At 44.0% G+C, this 14186-nt stretch overlaps 1 protein-coding gene across 1 annotated transcript in view; it reads right to left on the minus strand.

Annotated features, from left to right (window-relative positions):
- The window catches only part of ABCA1 (ATP binding cassette subfamily A member 1), a 264923-nt gene that overhangs the window by 10054 nt on the left and 240683 nt on the right, over positions 1-14186 (minus strand). Inside the window, exons 43-46 of the mRNA XM_033918403.1 lie at positions 13361-13423; positions 7080-7186; positions 4986-5127; positions 1878-2012 (exon numbers count right to left, since the gene is read on the minus strand). Coding sequence (XP_033774294.1) covers positions 1878-2012; positions 4986-5127; positions 7080-7186; positions 13361-13423 — 447 coding nt within the window. The remainder of the gene's footprint in view (positions 1-1877; positions 2013-4985; positions 5128-7079; positions 7187-13360; positions 13424-14186) is intronic.

Here is a 14186-nt window from a genome sequence, read left to right on the forward strand (position 1 = left end):
AAGCGATTTACAATTAAAAACAAGGTCTTAGTTATTAACTACAATAAACACACGAACATTACGGTCTGATAGATAAGGGAAGTAGGGAGAACTACAATAAGCATAGAAAACATGAAAGGTAAGTACAAAGGGAGGGTAAAAATTTTAAAAGTATAATAAAAATAAAAAAAGGAAATTAAGAGTTGTTTTTTGATTTTTTTAAAATTTCTCAGAATGGGGTCAAAAGAAAATCCAGGAATAAAGTCAAGTAAGACCTGTGAAACTGGAAAACAAGTGTTTTCTAGGGTAAATTATAACAAAAATTCTAAGGGGTCTCTTAAAAAAAAATCTCTTTACTAAGCTGTGATTTTAAAAAAGATCTTAGTTTGCCTTTACAAAGGTCTTTCGCGCAAGCTATGACCATTTTTATCAAGAGTCAAACTCGATTTCCGAGGCACCGATTTTACGAATGTTTTGCTCATCTTGCAAAACACTCGCAAACTGAGCTTTGACTGTATATTGCTTTTTACATTAATGACAATGCACCAATACTGCCATTAGCGCATGGCCATTTTTCAAAATTATTGTGGGAGTGCTTACCACCACCTATTTTGTAGGTAGTAGGGCTCCTGTGTTATCTATGCACTAACCAATTAGGCCCGGATTCTGTATAGGATGCCCGGCCCAACCCCTCCTGCCCGAAGTACCCGATCCCCCCCCCCACGAATCTAGGAGTGCGCGAGACCAGAGACTTTGAGCATGCGCAAATGCTCAAAGCCCAGTCCAGCCCGGCACAAGCAAGAGGAAGGATCGCCGATGCACCGCCCAGCCCAGCACAGAAGAGGGAGGATCTTCGGGCACCGGCATGTCCTATGCGTTGGTGCTGGTGCCGGTGCCCAATCGGGGTAAGGAAGATCGTTTTGGTGCTCGGGGGAGCATGTAAGATTGCAGGGGGGGGGGGACGACTCAAGTGGGGGGGGGCTGCCAGATTGTGGGGGGTGGCACTTGTAAATCAAGTCAAACTCGCTTTCCGAGGCACCGATTTTACGAATGTTTTGCTCGTCTTGCAAAACACTCGCAAACTGAGCTTTGACTGTATATTGCTTTTATAAAATAATATAGGGGCCTTTTGGGATTTTTGATGTAGGCATCCTGGTATAAGATTTCCTCCTCAGTTTTCTCTTTTACTTTGAAATAGAATGCCAACATTGAAAAATACTCAGAGCGCTTCTACTTTATGGTCTTTCTCCTGCAAAATTTTGAAGTGGAAATACAAATTATGCAGAACAAAAGATCTCCATTGGACAGGCCGAATGTAGAAATATAGAAAAATATTTTTGCACCATGAGAAAAAATGCTGCAGTGTGATGTTAACAAATATTGGTCATTTCCACGACCCAAGAGTTTAGCAAAATGGAGGCCTACAAGCCTACATCTAGGATGGAAGAGCTGAAATTTGAGAACTTAAGTACCTCAACAACACAAAACTAGCTTGTAGCTTTAGCAAAAAAAATCCAGCCAGTAGCGGCTTAACATCTAGAGCAGGGGTGTCAAATGTCAGTCCTGAAGGGCCACAATCCAGTCGGGTTTTCAGGATTTTCCCAATGAATATGCATGAGATCTATTAGCATACCATGAAAGCAGTGCATGCAAATAGATCTCATGCATATTCATTGGGGAAATACTGAAAACCCGACTGGATTGCGGCCCTCGAGGACCAACACTTGACACCCCTGATCTATAATACATTTCTGCTTTTGGTTTGGTGATTTTTTTCTTTAAATAATTTTTATTGAATAAAACAAGACAATGTAAAATGTATACATTTCTGCTTTTGTTTAAAGAAAAGTATCATTGGCATAGGTCAATCAAAGATTTGATAAATGGAAGGCACTAACCAGGAATACCACAGGTGGCCCTCCTATCAGCGCCATGGCAGTAGACAGCTTGCGTTTGTTCCCTCCACTATAGTTGCCCACACATTTTTCACAGTACTTCACAAGGCCCAATTTGCGAATAACCCATTCAGCCACCTGCAGAAAAACAGATATGTGATTTGCATGAACCATAGCACTATACACAGTACAGAATGATTTCCGGACTAATGGGCCCATTTCAAAGGTAGGAGCTATTTATAAGCGGTGGAGGGGAATGGGACTTGATATATCACCTTTCTGTGGTTACAATCAAAGCAGTTTACATATATAGGTGCTTTTTTCGTATCTAGGGCAATGGAACATTAAGTGGCCCAGCCAGAGTCACAAAGAGCTACAGTGGGAATCAAATCCAGTTCTCAGGCTGCTGCACTTCCCACTAGGCTACTCCTCCAAACTCATAATCAACCCATGACTTACATTTATGAGGTAATTGTATATATTAAATTTTGTATATCTAAAGCTGATAACATTTCAACCTGATCCTACACATCTCTAACAGGAATAAAATAACCATGCTATACAACTTCAGACAGAACTTCAAACAAGCAGTCATACTTTTGGATACGCCAAAAGAGAACCTCTTTTCCATGAGATACAGACTTCTGATTTTAATTTTTAACTTATAAACAGGAATAAAATATCACAGTGTATGCATTTGATTCAGCTGAAACAAAAAGCCATGCTTACATTGATAAAAGCAGATTTTGTGACCCCTCAAAGGGCCCCTAATGAGCTGGGAAATTTTTTTAAAAAAGTTTATCCTATGCATTTTTGATACAAGGATCCCTACATAGAAAGAAGACTGAATCAAATCAACTTAACAGGCCTCACGGTTGTTGATGAGTTATGATGGATAGGAAGGGTGCTTAGACTGGCATCTCCAGTAGTTGGAAAGTAAGGAGAATGACAGGTAGACTTCTATCAAAGGCAGATCAGGATAGGCTGGAATGGGCTTCTACGGTCAGTAGTTGGATGTAAAGCCAGAGTCAGGTGGACTTCTATAACCTGTACCCCCAAAATGGCACAGGCATCTCAGGATCAAGTGTGCACATTTTATATCATTTTCATGTTACAAGTGTTGGTGCTATGCAGCTCAATGAGAGAAGGGAAGATATCCTACCATTGAAATTAGCAAGTAAAATGTTAGCAATTGTATTGGCTTGTTCGTTTAATCATGTATTAATAACGAATATTGCTATGCTGGGGTCATAATAATAAAACCACAATACTTTCTTCTTTGGAGCATTATGTTCCAAGATTGCATCATATAAAACTGCCCAAATGTGGCTGGCATGGTGTCAATTTGCCATGTTACTATGTTCAAGTTACAAATGCCTAAGAACAGAAATCCTAATTATAAAAAACTCTTCCCCCATTTTAGCCCTTCTAGGAAATGGAGTTCAACAAAAGCAGGTGGTATCTCATGTGTATTTATTTAGGAAAATGCTTACAAAGTGTTTACTATATACGTTTGCATAAGATGTATCCTGGAGCTTCTGATACTTGTTGGAGATGTGGGGTGGACTCTGGTACCTTTCTAAATATTTGGTGGGAATGTACGGTCTTGAAGCCTTTTTAGAAACAGGCTGTCTGTTTCAATTGCTGCATATTCTTCTCCCCTTTCCCCCACAGGGCTGTTCCTAAAGTATCTAGACAACTGATCCTCTCTTCTCTCTCTCCTCTAAAGCGATTAACTTGTTCTATTGATCACTCTCTCCTCAAAAATGGATTTCCTGTCCTATTAACCCTCTTTCTTCCTCCCCTCTTAAAGTCAATCAATTTGTACCTTTGCTTAATCTTTGTAAACCGCATAGAACTTCACGTTATTGCGGTATATAAGCTGTTATTATTATTATTATTTATTGGGCCTTTATAATGTGTGTTTACATACTTGGCAAACTAAGGGCTCCTTTTACTTAGGGCATTAACACGGAATAGCATGGAATAGTGTGCGCTAAAATGCATTGAGCTGGCGTTATTTCTAGCCACGTAGCGTGGGTTTAGCGCATGCTAAAATGCTGCTTGCGCTAAAAACGTTATCGCAGCTTAGTAAAAGGAGCCCTAAGCTTCGTCGTTGGGGCCTGGCAGCAGCCAAATGCTTGATTGCCAGCCATTGGAGGCGGCCGTGGCCACCCACTATCTGGAATTGGACTTTGAATCTTCAAAGTGTGAGTGCCATGGAACTTTCAATTGCAAAGAGTCACGGTTATTATTCTTTGCATACCCGGACTTGATCTTTGATTATGGATAAAGTGGACTCTGACTTAAGTTTCTCAATGGGGGGGGGGGGGGTTGGGGGGGTTGATTGGGGGGGTGGCTTCCTGAAGAAACAACAGGGAGTTGCCTTTCAATGTGTTTCTGTTCATGGGAATTGAGGGGGGGTTGGATGCTGTTTGAGAATGGGTATCCGTTTTTTTGCTATTAGGTTGGGAGATGCATTTTGTGCACCTTTGGTTGGAAGACATTTGTATGGTATTTTGCTGTACTTTGCATTCATGTTAGAGCTGATATCCAATTTTGCAGTTTTGTATTTCTTTTATAATATTCAATAAAAAACTTAAAATTTATTTTTTTAAAAAAGGTGGTGACAATTTTTGATGGGCCCAAAATGAAATGCAGAGATGAAGGCAGGTAATATTTTCATTTTCTAGGGAAAGCTCCTCTCCTGCTGAATTTAGTGAGGATGCCTGTTCTGTAGACAATGATTGATGGCCATGAACTTCTAGCAGATCTACTGAGGGCCAACAACCTGCTTCAGCTCCATGCATATCAATAGGGGAGGGTGAAAGGTTGTGGGTCAAAGAGAACACTACAGGTGGTGCATAAAAATAGAATAAAGTTGAAAAGTGAGAAAGTGAGAATATTTTCAAGCTGTCAGAAATAGGAGAAGCAGTAACCATCGTACATGAAAATACTGACCAAACAAGAATAGGTTATCAATTAAAACTGTATTGAAATAAACAGAAGTCCACTATTAAAATATCCCTGTTAGTAATGACATATACAACTAAAAGAGAAACAAATTAATACCTAAATAATAGCTGAAAAAATAAAAAAATTGCTGTTTACCTTGCAGACTTCCTTCTCAGGAACTCCTCGTAAGAGTGCATATAACTCAAGATGCTCACGGCCTGTTAGCAGTTCATTGATGGCATCAAACTGAGGACAGTATCCCATATTCTGATGAACCTCTTGAATGTTAGTCAAGATACTGCAACACCAAGTTATATGCATCTTCATGTTTAGCATTCATTATCATTTGTTGTAAAAATGTTGATCACAATGTAGTCACCTAATTTACTGCATACTAGCATACCCAAATATTTTTTTGGCTAATTTTGAGAGCTTCTGAAAGTCCCTCCCCAATGACCAGTCTAGACCAATGTTTTTAAAATATGTGCCACAACTGGACTGCAGATGTGCTGTGGGAGCTGATGGTCATTTATTAGTAGAGCCAGCTTAATTTGTGCCAGAACAAAATGTGCCTATTAAACAAAGAGCCTGCTTATGCTAACCCTGGAACCTTCTCTCTGACATAACTTCCTGCTTCCGCAAAGGTGCGATACAACAGAGAGAAGGCTCCGGAATTGGCAGGAGCAGGCTGTATAAATTGCTGCTCACTGCCGTTAGATCGCTAGAGATAAGAAAACTTTTAAAAAGATACACGGGGTGGGCGTCTTGAGAGAGAAGGGGAAATGCCTGGCCACTGGGCTGGAGAGGAGACAGGAGGGAGAGATACCGGACTATTTGTGAGATTGAGGGAAGAGAAGATAAATGCTGAACTATTTGTGGAGTTAGGGAGGAGGAGAAGGTAAAATACTGGACTATTTGGGGGGAAAGGAGGTAAAATGTTGGACAATGTGTGGGGGGGGTGCCTTGATAATTTTAGTGCCGTGTAAGTGTGCAATAAGATAAAAAAGGTTGACCAAACGTTAACCAGTTTAGGATGAATCAGAGTGTGCCAGGGTAGTTAAATTTTAACCAGTTTTATTCAGTACTATCTGGAGAAACACCTGCCCTCAAGTAAATTGGATAACTTATTGGTTTATCTTTATTATGGGATATTTGAAACCAGTAACTCAGCTGGTTATCTCTTTGTAATTTTCCTGTCAAATTCATTACTAGTTGACCTTTATTGGATATTCCACTTTTGGTACGACATGAAGGGCTCCTTTTACCAAGCCGCGGTAGCAGTTTAACGCGTGTAATAGTGCGCGCTAAACCGCCAGCTGCGCTAGCCGCTACCGCCTCCTCTTGAGCAGGCGGTAGTTTTCGGCTAGCGCAGGGATTAGCGCTTGATTTAAAGTCGCGCGCGTTAAAGCCGCTACCGCGGCTTCGTAAAAGGAGCCCAAAGCCTTAGAAAATTTTTGTCACATCAATGTCGGACTGTAGTTGTTTCATCTTTTTTTTAATATCTTGGATGTTTGTTCATTTTAATTGTAGCCTTTGTAGTTTATAGCACTCTTAGGGGCCCTTTTACTAAGCTGTGTTAGGCGCTAACGTGTGCCTTACACAGCCTAAAATGGCATATGCAGGATGCACTCAGACATCCTGCAGTAACTGCCAAATCAGCACACGCTAACCATGTGCTAAAAAATATTTTACATTATTTGAGGGTGCCAGATGGGCAGAGAACGAGTGTTCCTGCATTGATCACTTAGCCCAGCTATATTATCGAATGCTAATTGGCAGAATTACTGCCTATAAAACAGATGGTGGCAAGCGTTCTTGCAGTAATTATTTTTTTGTGGCCACTTGCTATTGGCAACATTAGTGTCTAGCCACTAATACAAAAAAAGAAAAGGAAAAAGGCAATTTTTTATGGCTGAGATAAAATGGCCTTAGCGTGTGGGAGAAAACCCTTGCAAGGGCTCGCTATGGCCACTTTTCAAACTCGTAAAATCAGCTAGCTATTTTTATTATTATTATTGCAGTATATCAAATAAAATAAAACATAAATGAGAGTGGGTACCTTTCCACGGGGAATTCTCGAAGCAAAAGTGGGTGCACACTTTCACTGTAAATATTCTGATCAGTTTGTAGTGCGAAAAGTCCTGCATTTTCCACTACAACTACAGTCCCACATTTTGAAATTGCTGTACCAACTTTGCACAAGCAACAAGTCCTATGTTCAGTAAGTTGGAACTGGGGGCTTTTTCTAACCTGTTGCCTTTCAGGAAAGCTTCTCCTCCAGTCACATCTGTGTCTCCAGTCAGCATCATGAAAGTTGTTGTTTTCCCAGCGCCATTGACTCCTAAAAGTCCGAAGCACTGAAAATATCAAGTGTGAACCCTCAGTTAAATAAGAGAACCCAACTAAATAAATGACAAACCTTCTAAATTTACTTAGAGCCACCTTTTACAAAACTGTGGTCGCAAATAATGTGTGGCAAATTTGATGCAGCCCATTCATTTGCCAGTACTTGCTACTCCAGCTTTGTAAAATGAGCTCTCGGTGCATTACACTACTTTGTGAGGGAATTCTCTAAGCAGCACATGTCCTCTGAGAGTTAAAACACATGGGCAACATTACAGTTAACTATGTAAATCATTCTGTTTCAAAATTTTGGGTCAATGATACATTTGGCTTGCCATTAAGGTTTCCTTTTACTAAGGTGTGTTCATGGATTTAGCAAGCACTAAATGTTGCAACCCACTGTATGGTATTTAACATACACTAATTCATTAGCAGGCACTAAGGGGGGATTCAAGAAAGGGCCTTAAACATGTTAGCATCTGCTAAATGCTAAAGATGCTTATGCAGTTAGCTCACTAATGCACTTAGGGCTAGATTCAATAACCTGCCCAAATCGGAACAATCCGTTTCCGATTCGGGCAGGTCTGACGAATTCAGGAACCTAAAATATGCAGATGTGGGCGATCGGAGGAACGCTCCATCTGCCTGCATGGAACGCGCATACGTGATCCACACGCATGCGCAGACTGCGCTGACCCGTCCGAGCTGCGACTTTTTTTTTTACTTTAAACTTTTGCAAACCCATGGGTTTAACCCGCTTCGGATTAAAAACATGGGCTTGCACAGGCAATCGGGACAGGCATGTTCGGGGCCCGACTCTCCTGCTCCTATGCGACGGCAGCAACCTCTTCCCTCCTTCCCTTCAGTGCGAACCTGCGGGTTTAAAGCTGGCGCTGCACTGCGGTGTGCAGCCCCACTTTAAAACCACAGGCTTGCACTGTGGGGAAGGGCAGCAGAGTGCAGGAGAGATCGGGGCAGAGCCGGGCGACATTCAGCTCGGTTCCGCATCCCCACAAGTTCATTGAAAATCTTCAGTGCGGGGAAGGGTGGGAGAGTCGGGGCAGGAAGGCAGGCGCGTTCGGGGCTGCAGGAGATCGGGGCTGACAGGTTAGAAAGCAGGGCAGCAGAAGGTAGGGCAGTCACAAAAGGCTCCAGCGACTGGTCCTCAGCAGTCACTTTTTTGTGATCGGCCAGCCCAGTTGGTGTTGCAGGGTTTTGTTTAGTGAATCGCGTCCCTGCCTACTTTGCATGCCGTTGCCCTCATTTGCCTGCGCAGATCAGAGGATGGTTGGCAGAGAGGTAAGTGAATCGGGCCGGGCTCGCAAACCGATCGGTACACAATCGGTTTGCTTTGTGAATCTAGCCCTTAGTGCCTTTTGTTGAATCCCCCCTAAATCTGTTAGCATATCTTAGTAGAAGGACCCCTGACATGGTGCAAAATGAGAGAGAAATGTAATAAATATATTTTCTGCTCTTTCACAATAAAGGGTAGAAAATGTTATCAAAATTACTTGACAAACATTTAATCATTTTTCATAACAAAACTAATGCCAATATTCAAATGACCCTTTCGAGGTCTATATGTACAATGGAAGAGTCTCTGTTATTTTTTTTTTTTTTGGGGGGGGGGGAGGGGACACATGAAAGCTCTGGGAAAGACCACCAGATGACAATCCACACGCACGAAGCATAATGAACAAGACAATAGCACATTCTAGACCAGCGCAGATATGTTTTCTGCCCACCAATGCCTTATATCTGTCTGCAGGTAACAGACTTCCACCTGCATGAAGTCTTTTAGCAATATCATGTGGTCCCTTCTCCCAGAAAATGGCAAAAGTATGCATAATCTTTAAGCCTCTTTTCAAGAAAAGCTGATCTGTGAAGAAACTAAGGGCCTCTTCTACTAAATCCGCTAGCAGTTTTAGCACGGGGAGCCGCGCTGAATGGCCCACGCTACTCCCGATGCTCACAGAGTTCTTTTGAGCATCGGGAGCAGCGTGGGTAATTCAGCGTGGCTCCTGGCGCTAAAACCGCTAGTGCGGTTTAGTAGAAGAGGGGGTAAGTATACGTACAGCAGATCACTGTTAAATGGAACTCTATATAGACTAAGACCCAGAAACACTAAGAGGATAATTCTGTAACTACTGTGTAGCTGCAGTAACTTGCTTCTGAATCTTGCCGAAATTGAAATTTTGGCGCCTTTCAGAAGCAGGTTACTGCAACTACACGAGTAAGTAGCTTCTTTTCTAATTGCTGGATAGCATTTTATTCTTATGGACTGCATTGTTCAACCCCTGATGCAGACATATGTTAAAATTGCCCGTGCCAGTGCTTGCTATAAAGCACAGTTACTTACCGTAACAGGTGTTATCCAGGGACAGCAGGCAGATATTCTTAACGCATGGGTGACGTCACCGACGGAGCCCCGGTACGGACCTTTTTAACTAGAAAGTTCTAGTTGGCCGCACCGCGCATGCGCGAGTGCCTTCCCGCCCGACGGAGGAGAGCGTGGTCCCCAGTTAAGATAAGCCAGCTAAGAAGCCAACCCGGGGAGGAGGGTGGGACGTAAGAATATCTGCTTTGCTCTGGTTTGGAGACGGTGTCGGTCATGGAGGGTTCTTCGTCAGTTGACGAAGCGTCCTCCTCGGTACTGTGAGGGGAATCTTCCCACAAATCTGGGTCCCTAACGTCAGGGTGCGTACGTTTGGACATCGGTGTGGAGGGCTCGGCATGGCGGGTCTTTGAAAGAGATTTGCCTGAGCGCACCGAGGCGGTACCGGGTGAGGAAGACCGATGTCGTTCCTGGGACCGGACAGGTTCGGCAGCATCACGGGTATGTACTGTAGATGTTTCTGCCAAGAGCACCGGCATGGAAGTATTAATCGGTACCGAGGGGGTCGACACCGATGGGACAGTGTGAGGCTCGGACCGGTCCCGTACCGGAAGGTGTGGTGCCAGCAACGCCGGCAACAGTTGTTGGAGCTGTTGTTGCAGCTGCTCCTGTAACTGTGTTTGGAGTATGGCCACGATGCGGTCGTCCAGGGGAGGCACCGGTACTGCTTTTTTCTTCTTCGGTACCATAGGTGCCGCTCTACGCTCCGGCGATGAGGAGGCCGATGATGAGGCACTCACCGAGATCGGAGCGGAGCATTTGCGGTGCCGGGAGGGCCAGTGTCGCAACCGTGGTAGGAGGGCGCTCAAGGGAAGTGGGAGGCTTCTTAGCCGGCTTACCTGGGCCCAATGACCCCGAGGAAGGGTCCGGTGGTGTTGATGTCGTCGGTGCCGACTTTTGTGGTGCCGTCGACGTCGCAGCCGGTTCCATGACAGATCCGGTACCAAACAAAATATTTTGCTGGATCTGCCGATTTTTCAAAGTACGCTTTTTAAGCGTAGCACAGCGGGTGCAGGTGTCAGCCCGATGCTCTGGACCCAAGCACTGGAGGCACCAATTGTGTGGGTCGGTGAGGGAGATCGGGCGTGCACACCGCTGGCACTTCTTAAAACCCGGTTGAGGGGGCATGAATGGAAACACGGCCTCCGCAAAATCGAACCCGGAGGCCTGTATGGTGGCAACAGGCCCCGCCGGGGCCGGCCTGAAAAAATAAGGAAAACTCGATGAGTTTTTTTGTTTTTTTTTTTTTGTGAAAACAAAAATAAAGGGAAACCGATAAGAAAAAAGGAAAAAAAGTGAAAAAATATGCGAGCGGGAAGGCAAAAATTAGTTTTTCAACGGCCGTTGAAAACACATGCGTCTTCTTTGCTCCGCGGAAACGAAGAAACTAGGGACCACGCTCTCCTCCGTCGGGCGGGAAAGCACTCGCGCATGCGCGGTATGGCCAACTAGAACTTTCTAGTTAAAAAGGTCCGTACCGGGGCTCCGTCGGTGACGTCACCCATGCGTTAAGAATATGCTGCCTGCTTGTCCTGGGATAAAGATCTATTTGTTATTCCAATCGTGGAGACCCTTGATGCTTTTCTTTTTGCTCTCCTGTATTGTGCGCTTCTGTTGTCTCCTTAAAGAAACTGGGCCAGAGTACTTGAAAAATAGGATCTCCCTCTACAGTACACACTTTACTAAGGCCTGGATGAACTAAACTCACTGAGCATCTAAATATCATCAATAAACCAGTTTGAACTGGTTTAGGGGTGACCTAATTTGCCGACCGATGTACACAATGGCTCATGGCGTGCTTTCCATGCATTTGTACATTCTCCGACTCTGCCATGCAAATGACCTATCAGTATTAAAACGAGGTCATTAATATTAAAATGAGCCCTCCAATCGATGCCCTAACATCGTTAAGGAGGCATGCTCACTCCCTCCTGCCTGGGTCATCTGGACTCCTCCACACTCCCAACCCCCCTCCCCATGAGGATTGTGCCACCCAGATCCATTCCCCACTCCCAACCCTCCACCCTAGCATAGATCGCAGAACCCCCCCCCCCCCCCCGGACACATCCCATACTGCTGACCCTCCCCCCTGCAAAGACTGTGGCCCCCCTGGACAGTCCCCACAAAGATCCTCAGCAGGAGGGATGTCCACTCCCTCCTGCCTCAGAGCTCCCTTCGGGAAGGGTCTTAAGTGCCTTAGCCAATCAGGGCCTTAGGCTCCTCCCAGTGCATCCCAGGAAAGTGAAGAGTTGGAAAGAAAGTTTTACCTCCAAACTACATTAAATACACTCTTCAGATCAGGTGAAGTAGAGTTTGATAAAATTGCTGAAGGCAAAGAACCATAGGAAAACTCTCTCTCTGTCTATGAAAACCCAGCTAATACCCTCTAATCTTCCCACATCTGCAGAACCCTGTACCTCTGAGATTTAAACACAGGTATCTGGCACTAGAGCAAAGACCTGGGGCCAGAATATATTAATTCATTATGATCACAGCAAATATATTTAACAAAGCTTAACTAGAAAATTCCACTGCAGTTGCTGCTGAGGATAACAATTCTCTTCTTTACATTAAAATCAACCAAAGTGGGTTAGCCTATGGTCCAGCAACTATGCAATGCTCTAGCACAGGGGTCTCCAAAGTCCCTCCTTGAGGACCGAATCCAGTCGGGTTTTCAGGATTTCCCCAATGAATATGCATTGAAAGCAGTGCATGCAAATAGATCTCATGCATATTCATTGGGGAAATCCTGAAAACCCGACTGGATTCGGTCCTCAAGGACGGACTTTGGAGACCCCTGCTCTAGCATATCAGAAACCAAGAGGTGAGTCTCAGACCCAGCTCCTGTGTAAAGGGATGGCCTGGCCCAGCAGTATTGCAAAGCAAGAGCTTTTAGTCCCAGTTGAGGATGAAATCAATTATACCACCCCCTGAACACCCTAGAGCAGTGATTCCCAACCCTGTCCTGGAGGAACACCAGGCCAATCGGGTTTTCAGGCTAGCCCTAATGAATATGCATGAGAGAGATTTGCATATGATGGAAGTGATAGGCATGCAAATTTGCTTCATGCATATTCATTAGGGCTAGCCTGAAAACCCAATTGGCCTGGTGTTCCTCCAGGACAGGGTTGGGAACCACTGCCCTAGAGGAGCACTGGGAAATTCTAAAACCCATTTCTAAATAGAGCAGCAGGTTGCGAGAGGGAAGAGGAGTAGGGATGGACCCAGAGTTGAAAAGCCCAGAGTCAGCTATAATGACACTATGGGCTCCTTTTACTAAGGTGCGCTAGCGTTTTTAGCGTACGTAGCAGATTAGTGCGTGCTAACCCCGCGCTATGCGGCTAGAACTAACGCCAGCTCAATGCTGGCATTAGCGTCTAGCACGCACGGCATTGTAGCGCGTTCTATTCCGCGCATTAATGCCCTAACGCAGCTTAGTAAAAGGAGCCCTTTGTGGCACCTTCTCTCCCTTCTTTGCAAACCTTATCAATCCCAATTATTCTCTTCACTTATTTGGGATTCCTCCTCCACTGTTTGAGGTCTAAGGAGCTATTGACTATGTTCTTTAATTGTTTAAAGATTTCCTTAGTTTAAATTTCATGCTGTATTGCTGCGACAAGAGTTTATTCTTGTAACTTAATTTGAAAATTGATAAAGAATAATTTTAAAAAAAATCCCAATTATATAATTACCAAATAAATAAGAGGGGAAAGCATGCAGATCATGGCTCATGGAATTTTTTTCCAACCCTACTATAAAGTAGCAGGTGAACTTCAGTAATTTTGTTTTTTACCTCTCCAGGGGGAATCCCAACACAAAGCCTGTCCACGGCTGGTTTCCTCTTCATCCCATAGACCTGAAACATAAAGAACATGTGTTTAACAAAATTCTTATATACCAACACATGTTTGTTCAAAGCAGATTACATAAAACACATTCATAATATAAAATAAACATACGCTGAGAGATTGGAGAAACTGTGTCTCTTTTCGCTGGAGAAGAGGAGACTTAGAGGGGATATGATAGAGACTTATAAGATCATGAAGGGCATAGAGAGAGTAGAAAAGGAAAGATTCTTCAAACTTTCAAATAATAAAAGAACAAGAGGGTATTCAGAAAAGTTGAAAGGGGACAGATTCAAAACGAATGCTAGGAAGTTCTTCTTTACCCAACGTGTGGTGGACACCTGGAATGCGCTTCCAGAGGGCGTGACAGGGCAGAGTACGGTACTGGGGTTCAAGAAAGGATTGGACAATTTCCTGCTGGAAAAGGGGATAGAGGGGTATAGATAGAGGATTACTGCACAGGTCCTGGACCTGTTGGGACGCCGCGTGAGCGGACTGCTGGGCGCGATGGACCTCAGGTCTGACCCAGCGGAGGCTTTGCTTATGTTATGTTCATAAAATCTTTTAGTAAACGGCGCTAGAGATTTTCAATAAAAGGAGCCCTTAGACGAACAATACACTTATTCAAGTTATTTATATACCGCCCATCAAGGTTATCTAAGCAGTTTACAATCAGGTATTCAAGCATTTTCCCTATCTGTCCTGGTGGGCTCACAATCTTTCTAACGTACATATCTGGGGCAATGGAGGATTGAGTGACTTGCCCTTTTACTA

Source organism: Geotrypetes seraphini, chromosome 1 (assembly GCF_902459505.1).
Source record: "Geotrypetes seraphini chromosome 1, aGeoSer1.1, whole genome shotgun sequence".
NCBI classification, from domain to species: Eukaryota; Metazoa; Chordata; class Amphibia; order Gymnophiona; family Dermophiidae; genus Geotrypetes; species Geotrypetes seraphini.